This window comes from Camelus bactrianus, chromosome 11 (genome assembly GCF_048773025.1).
Source record: "Camelus bactrianus isolate YW-2024 breed Bactrian camel chromosome 11, ASM4877302v1, whole genome shotgun sequence".
NCBI lineage: Eukaryota > Metazoa > Chordata > Mammalia > Artiodactyla > Camelidae > Camelus > Camelus bactrianus.
In genome coordinates, this window is record NC_133549.1 from 24,295,835 (window position 1) to 24,304,159 (window position 8,325).

Genomic DNA, 8,325 nt, shown 5'->3' on the forward strand with positions numbered 1-8,325 from the left:
ACTTAGGATGAAACAACAATAACAGTAACCCGCCCCTTTCCCTGATGACGTGCGGCTGGATTTCTTAGCTGTCTTTCAGCTCAGAGCCAAAAGCAAAGCTTTTGGGTAATAGAGTGGGGGGTGCTGGGAACAGGAAACGACACATCATTTCAAAGGGTTTCAGAAAGCTGGTGGGGTGGAAGGGCATTGGGCCCAGGAGGGGGGACTGGAGGGGAAGACCACAGAGCCAAGCCCTAGTTCCTACCCTGCCAGTATGCTGGGTGATCCAAGGGAGTCGTTCCTGCTCTCTGAGCTTCAGTTTCCTCACCTGCCAAACAGAGTTTTTAGCTGTTGCCTCCTGCTCCTCTGTAGTGCAATTCAGAAAGATATTCCTAAAACACATTAGAAGTAATAAGGCCAATAGTTTAACCCTGGTGACAATGTATAAAATATTCTTATCAATAAATGAAATAATATTGGTCAGGGTTTACTGCTGTGCCCAAATTTATTGTTTCATCTGAATTTAGAGGCTCAGAAGGGGAAAATTCTTACCAGATTGATAAAATCTGTAATTGAGTCATTGTCCATGACATGTGCTAGCACCTAACGGGTTCTAGGCTCTCTTTTTGATACTTGGGGATCCAGAGTTCCTCATGAAATTCACACCCTGAAAAAAGCAAATTTTCAATGTACAGACTAATCAAGTAACTCCGCAGTAAAGTAGCCACAGGAATAAAAGGAAACCAAGAGATGAAGTGGTCAGCTCTTTCCGGAAAAGTCAACATAGCCTGTCTTCTTAAGCTCATTCAAGGCCCTGTCCCTCAGAATAGTTGCTACTTCAATAAGAAGGAATAGAAAAGAAACTTGGAAAAAATTTTTAAGACGTTTTTTAGTGAGATAAAAAGCAGAAGGAAATCCACAGCTAATTCAACTCAAATTATTGTGTTCAGTGAGGCTGAACATAGTCAGTTCCTTTACTCAGGACGAATGTCTGTTCAGAGTTAAAGCAGGAAACTGGAAAAACTTAAGGCAAATGAAGTTCAAATTTTCACAGAGGTACAAGTAAAGGTCATGGATACAGGAGAAAAGGAGCAATTAACATGGAGGATCGGCAGATGGGAATCAGTGAAGATTTTTACAGAGGAGATGGCACTTAAGTGAAGCTTTGCAGGATTAGTATTTTAGCAGATAGGGGAGGTGAGAGACTTGAGAGCCAGCTAGCCAAGGCTCAGAGGCGTGAAATTACATGGGATGTGAGGAAATGAAGCTGGAAAGATAAGTTCTGTTGGAATGTGGGCAGGGCCCCGTCTAAGATGGCACACGCGAGGCGCCTGCGGTGCAATATTAAAGGAGTCATTCACTCTCAAGGTCTGGCATGTGCAGGGTTGGCACAGTGGCCGCAGTCATAAAATAGAGGACTGATTTCAAAATCTGCTACATGAGAGACTTCTGCTTCTGGTAAGGTGGAGAAGATGTTCCTTTCCTTATGCTTCCCAGTAACTGCAACTAAAACCCCTGAACACATAAAACAAACATGAGACCCTGAGAGATGGAGAGAAGAAAACAGACTAGCTAGTAACCTTGAGATCCAAGGAACAATATGGTGGTGAATTCCCTAGATTTGGATTTTGCCTGCTATCTCCAGGCTTGGAGCTGAAGGAGGTGGTAACCTGGAAACACCAATGGGTACAGGCAAAAAAGCCCAACAAAAGCTTGCTGTTTTCTAGCCGACAGACCAGGAAGCAGGCAGCCTAGAAAGGACAGAAATATCTGCAATATTCCAGCCAAACATCACAGAAAAAAACTATAGCCTCATTGCCACCCCACAGCACAGACTAAGTGGAGAATACGGACTTCCAGTCTCATCAGGCTGTGAAGAGGTGCCCCCAACCCCGCTCTCTCGACGTTAGTGTCAGAGAAGGCTGAGAAGAGCGGAGACTTTATCCATGGGTTGTAACACCCCTGACCCAACCCTGTGGTGTCAGTGGAGACACTGGGCAGTCTGGACTTCCACCCTCACCTGGTGGAAATGAGGCACCATTCCACCTGACTGCTGGGGTGGTATCAGAGGAAGCCGAGTAGAAATTCAGGACTTCTGCTATCTCCCAGCGGTAACAAAGCTGCCTCCACTGTGGTGTCACTGGAGACCAAGGCATGAGGGTTTTTTTCTTCAGTCTTCACCGTAAGAACCTAATCGAGCTCCTAGAGGTAAAACGCATGACAGTGTGTTCGCTCCTCCCTGTCAACACAAACAAAAAACTCCTGTGCCCCCAGAAGTGTTTTTTTCCCCTTCGAACTAGTCCTCATTCAGCCTCCAGTTCCTCAGTTACCGTAATAGTACTTCTGCCCAAGGCCACTTCCACCCCACGGTGGCCCCTGTGATTCTCTGCATTCACCTGTCAACTTTTGGGGATGGCTATTTCCCCTGCGACTTCAGTTCTCCTGTTGACTTAAGACGACTTGTTAATCTTCCATTTTTCTCCTTGTTTTGAGGATGATATGATCATTCCCGAGCTCTTTACATGTTGGAATGGAAACTGGAAGGTCCATTTTCACTTTTATTCTTTTTTTTTCTCTTTCTGTTCCTCAGACTGGATCTCAATTGACCTGTCTTCTTTTTTAAACTTTTAAATTTATTTTTATTAATCGAGGGGGAGGTAGTTAGGTTTCTTTATTTATTTATGTTTAGAGGAAGTACTGGGGATTGAACCCGGGACCTCACGCACGCAATCTACCACTAGAGCTATATCCTGCCCCCTTGACCTAGCTTCACGTCCACTGGTTCTTTCTCCTGCCTCCTCAAATCTGTTGTTAAGCTCCTCCAGTGAATTTTTTTCAATTTTTAGAATTTTTATCTTTTTATTGACACTCTGTTGGAGACATTATTTCATACTTTCCTTTAGTTCTTAAGACATGGTGTCCTTTGGACTTATTTAAAATAACTAATTTAAAGTCATTGTCTAGTAGGGCCGATGTCTGGGCTTCAGGGAAAGTTTTTACTGAGTGCTTCCCACCTCTCTCTTTCTATGGGCCATATTCCTTGTTTCTTGCATGTTTTATTTTCTTTTATTGAAAACTACACATTAAAAACAACATAACATGGCAACTCTGGAAATCAGATTCTTCCCATTCTCCAAGGTTTGCTATGGTTGCTGCTTGTTATAGTTGTTGTTTAGTGACTTTTCTTAGCTAATTCTGTAAAGTGTATTCTTTGTTTTGTGTGGACCCTGAAGTCTCTACTGATTAGCTTAGTAGTCAGCTAATGATTGGACAGAGGTTACAGTTTTTCATGAGGGGCCCTGTGTGCATGCTGGGGCATGCCTTCAGCAGTATCAGCCAAACAGTTGAAAACTCTGCCTTCGTCTTCATTTCTTGCTTGGGAAGAGCCTCAGAGTCAGCCAGGGTTGAATGCCTAGGGCCATCTCATGTCTTTCTTGAGCATGCTTACAAGTTTAGGTGTGCACACAGTTCTCCAAATGTGCGTAGACTTTTAGACTCCCAAGGATGTTTCAGAGCTGTCAAAACCCCTGTGGACCTCTAATATACGCTTTTCTTTTAAGCTTTTTGGCTATTCTGTCATTTGCCCTAAATATTATCCACTGCCTCAGAGAACCAGGGTATTAAATCTTTTTGCCAAAAGTTTTGCCAAAAGCTGTCTGAGGAGAAGCCTTTGCAGAGTGGACTCTGAGTTAGGTCAAATGCAGATAGCTTTGAAAGCAAGTGAGTTCTTCCAGATAACCAGCAGAAGAGTCAGATAGTGACAGTTTGGGAATGAGGCTTTGAAAGAGCTCTACCTCTATTTTGCCCCCTCTGGTGGCTTGCATTGGAATCTTGGCTGTTGAAAATAAGGCCACCACAGAGCTGGAGAGTGAATGAATGATGGAACCATGCCACAAAGCTTGCTGTTCATACTGAGATTCAGTTGTTCCTCTTGAATAAATATTTCCTGAGCTGCTGAAGGCTTTTAGTTTCCAGAGTCAGAAAAACCTGATTCTGACAAAAAAAATTTTTTGCCAGATTTTTCATTACTTTTATAGAGGAGAGATTTTCAGAAGTCTTATGCCACCATTTTTGGTGGTATCTCCCCTGCTGTTCAAAGCCTCACCCATGGTTTGATCAGAGCAGCAAGGAATAACCCTTTGTGGTTAAAGTAATTCCCTCATCTAATGGAATTAGCTTTGCTGGTGTGAGAACCTTAAAATTATAGAAACCTGATTTAGAACAGATATCCTATTCAAATTGCTTTTTCAAATCCTTTTGTCAACCGTAAAGTATGATAATATTCTGAAGTCAGTGAACCTATATCCAAATCCTGGTAGATGGCTGCAAGTCCATACTTAATAGTATGTGTTGCTAAAACATAACCAGTCTTCTATAATTGGACTTCTAGATGTATGAGTATTTTTAGATATCAGCCTTCCCACATCACTGTCTTTTTGCTTCATTGAAATCCCAAATTTGCTTTTGATTAACAGTCAGATCTTAAAAGGTTCTCTGAGGAAAAAAAAAACCTGACAAGGTGAAATTGAAATTAAATGATTTAAAATAGTATTTGGGCATTTCACATTTCCATTGGTGCTAAAGTTGTATCTGAACATGGAATGGAATTCAGAACTCTGTGAAAGAGAGCTGGTGTCCAGAGAGTTGATGTCACACAGCCTGTGGCCTGATAGGCGCAGAGGTTGGAGCTGGACAGTGGTCCATCCTGTTCGCTCTGGTAGAGACTGCTTCTAAAAGCGAGGTCTTCAAACTTATATATCAATTACTCTTAACAGAGATAATTAGAGTTTTCTTTCTCAAATTAAAGGTTTGAGAAATTCCTGATAAGATGCCCTGTTCCCTAAAGTATTATAATTGTATTATAATTGTAATTTTCTTTTACAGTCAGCATACATCCAGCTTTCAAGACATGGATGGTAGTAAGTATGCTTTGGTGACTGGATTGTTATTCTTTGCTCCTGGCTCACTTTCCCCGAGTTTCAGGGAGTTAGAGTAAACAAATTGCTTATTCCACACAAATTGGACTTCCTGGAAAGATTTCAGAGTTAGGAAGAAAGATAGCAGTTGTTAGAGGGGGAGGTGAAAACCTTTTTCCTTTTTTTTGATGGAGGTACTGGCGATTAGAACCGAGGACCTTGTCCATGCTAAGCACGTGCTCTACCAGTGAGCTATTACCCCCTCCCCTGAAACTTTTTTTTCCTTGAAACACATATCACTTACAAAATAAATTAGTATGTTTTTAGTATTGTTGAACATAACATTTTTAAAGCCTTCCCTTAATTATTACCAGAGGAGATTTTAAAGCCTGATGTACAGCGAGGAGTTAATTCTGACTTTGAAAACGGACATATTTCAGGAGGCCCAGGTGTTTGGGAATAAAACCATTTGCTCAAGTGCAGGCTAGTTTGTTATTTACAGCTGCACATTACTGCATGTGAAAGGGAGGGAAAAAATTCTTCCCCCTTTCTTCCCTTCTCTCTGGATTTTGTATTTCAGTCCCATCTAATTCATAAATAAACTCTGTTCCCCATCTCTGGGCCAACTGAGGGTCTTAGGCACCCTCTGGCAAGACTCATTTGTGTTCTACATGTATGAGGATCTGTGGTTTGGGTTCATTTCTCCTCCACTGAAGGAAGCACATTAAGGTTGCTAAGTGGCTGTGTGGGGAGGGAAGCCACATTCACTGCTTGCCTGCACCTCTCTGCCTAGATAAAGCTGCCTCTTCCAAAGTCAACATGATAGTTATGTTCTGCATTGGTGGCGGAATCCTGGTGGCCATGATCGTGCTGATGTGTGTTGTCATCTGTCTTTACTACAAAGTAGCCAGCGCATTAAAGTGAGTGATGTGGGTAAGGGTGGCTCACGCCCCCTGAGTGGGATCCTGGGGCTCTGGATTGAGCAGGACCAGTCCTTGCCCTGTGGCCGCCCCCTGGGGGAGGTCGGGAACTGGCGGGAAGGTTCGCGAAGACAGAGGCAGTGAGAGTAGAATCTCGGCTTCTTCCCCTTCTGATTTGGGGCTGCGAGCTCGCAAGTAGAATGTTCTCAGCCGAGTGGCCCTGTGCTGCTTTGCTGTCGCCTGACCTCACTGAGTTTACCCTCAGCTGGTGATTGCACAGCGCTGCAGACTGCAGACTGTGTGCGTGTCTCTGCCTCTGGGCACTCAGAGGATGGGCTGAGTTGATATCCTCTTGCCCGAGCTGGGGAGCTCTCGGGGTGTTCTCTTATTCATGGCCTTGGGGATGGTGAGTGGGCCTGCAGGACTGTGGGGGGGGGGGGAGGCTGAGATGTGTGAAAATCCTGGGGGACCTGACAAGAGGATGTAGATCAGACAAGAGAGCATTAAATTTGGGGGAAAGGAACCTTCAGACATGGGAGAGATTCGTTGTCAGAAGCAATGCTGTTCCCATTCTAGGGAAGTTAGACCTGTGAGCTGGAAGGTAAATCCCAGAGCCCAGGGAATGGCTGAATTTGGCACCTCCCTGGTCATGTTCTGCCCTTGGAGGACTTGCAGTGATCATCTGGGTGACCCACACTTGAATTCACTCTCCCTTATTTGCTAACCTGACTTTATACTTCTAGCTGTCATAGGAGAGAAAGGGATTTGGCAGAACTTGGGACAGGGCCGAGCGCTTTAATCTGGGGCTGGTGTCGTGTGTTTGATTGGCTCTAGCCCCAGGCTTCCCAGATACCCCTGACAACTGTAGCAGATGGACAGAGATACAACATTCTAATCCCATGCTCTGTGTATGTTTTTCTTAAGAGCTCCAAAGATACCTGTTTGTTTCGCCTTAAAAAATAATCCAACCGTGGTCACCCAGGACAAGGTCGCTGCGGCCATCACTGCTGGGCCTTGTCCCAATCTCCAATGCTGTGATGAATGTAGTATGTATGCTGGCTTTGATCGCCTGCCACCGTGCTTCTGTGATGTAAACGAGGGACTTTGACTTGAGTGGGCACAAATACCTTCATGAGCAATATTTCTTTCGTAGTAGAATGTTTTATTATTCAAGTCAAGTTTTATACTGTTTACATTATATCATGTACCATATAACATATTTATGTACTTTTGAATAAATGCGATATTGAAAATAATCCTTTATGCCTCCAGTATTGTTGTTGTTAGGTATAAAAGTACTTAAAGATGTGTACTGCTCACTTTGGGACTTGGGGCAACCAGCCTGTATTATTATACGGCAGTAGAGAGGTAGAGTCAAAAATACATCCACTTCTCCAACCCCAGGAAAAAAAAAAAAAAAGGATTGATCTTAGAGTGTTTCCAGTTTCAGATCCTGCTCAACTTCTGGAGCAGGTTGGCCCTTCTCCTTCTAAGGGCTTCATTCACTCTCATCCAGCTACTCTGCTGTGGAACAATTGTTACATTGTCTTGGAGGGAAACTCCAGTCAACCCAGAGGGAGAACGGCCAGGTCAGGTATCTCTGGGTTTGGGTTGCCTGATCTGTGTAATGATGGGTTTGAGCTCCGTGATGTCTAAGGGACATTCGAAAACCCTGAGATTCCTCCTCCTGCCATCCTCCAAATCTTCAGAAGCAGATTTCCTTCTTGGATCACTTTGACACTGACTTTTGCTGACTTAGTGTCTAACTGCAAACAGGAACCTCCCGCTGAATGGTGAAGCCATTCGGGTCCTCCTGGTCTCAGCAACAGGCAGGGCGGTGCAGCCCTCGCTGCTCCAGCCTTTCCGTCTGCTCACTTCTACTCTGTCTCTTTCCTCGTGGCCTCTGGAACGCCGTATAATCAGAGACTTTCCATGTGTAACCACAATTTGTACTTCCTCTCAGTAATGCAACCTTTGCTTGGTGAGCATCAGGTTTTACTTAAGGTGAAGAATTAACTCGTAACAGGTGGTTACTTACTAAAAGGGATGAAAAAGGAGGAAATAATGAAGGAAACAGCTACTCCCTGTAGGCTGACAGGGAGAGAACAGTGTATTACTAAGCATTTGGAAGAGGCCACCGCCAGCAAAGGGCTTGGCTGATGGGGGAATCGCAGCACTTGTGTGCTGGTGAAATTTGCCAGAAGGCACGTGGGAGCCGGAGCTGCTCTCACACAGCTGTCCTCGCGATGGCTGAGCAACTCCCTGGAGGGTGAGGGCCTCCGGCTCAATGAGGGCTTTTTTTTTTTTTAAAGGCAGTTTCTTTTTACTTACTTAAGAGAGAGGAGGGAATTTGGCTTATTTATTTTACTGGAGGGCCTGGGAGTTGAACCCAGGACCTTATGCATGCTAAGCACACTCTCTACTACTGTGCTATACATGAGACTTTTAAGAGGCAAATTCAAGGCTGCACCTTCCCTGCCTGCCCCAGACATTCCAGCTGGACGTGCCCC

At 44.3% G+C, this 8,325-nt stretch overlaps 1 protein-coding gene across 1 annotated transcript; it reads left to right on the plus strand.

Annotated features, from left to right (window-relative positions):
• The first annotated feature begins 318 nt into the window (after positions 1–318).
• Positions 319–8,325, plus strand: LOC105075933 (protein FAM24B). Its single transcript, XM_010963916.3, has 3 exons — positions 319–4,898; positions 5,689–5,815; positions 6,740–8,325. The coding sequence occupies exons 1-3, from the start codon at positions 4,808–4,810 to the stop codon at positions 6,921–6,923; spliced, it is 402 nt and encodes a 133-aa protein (XP_010962218.2). The 5' UTR covers positions 319–4,807; the 3' UTR covers positions 6,924–8,325.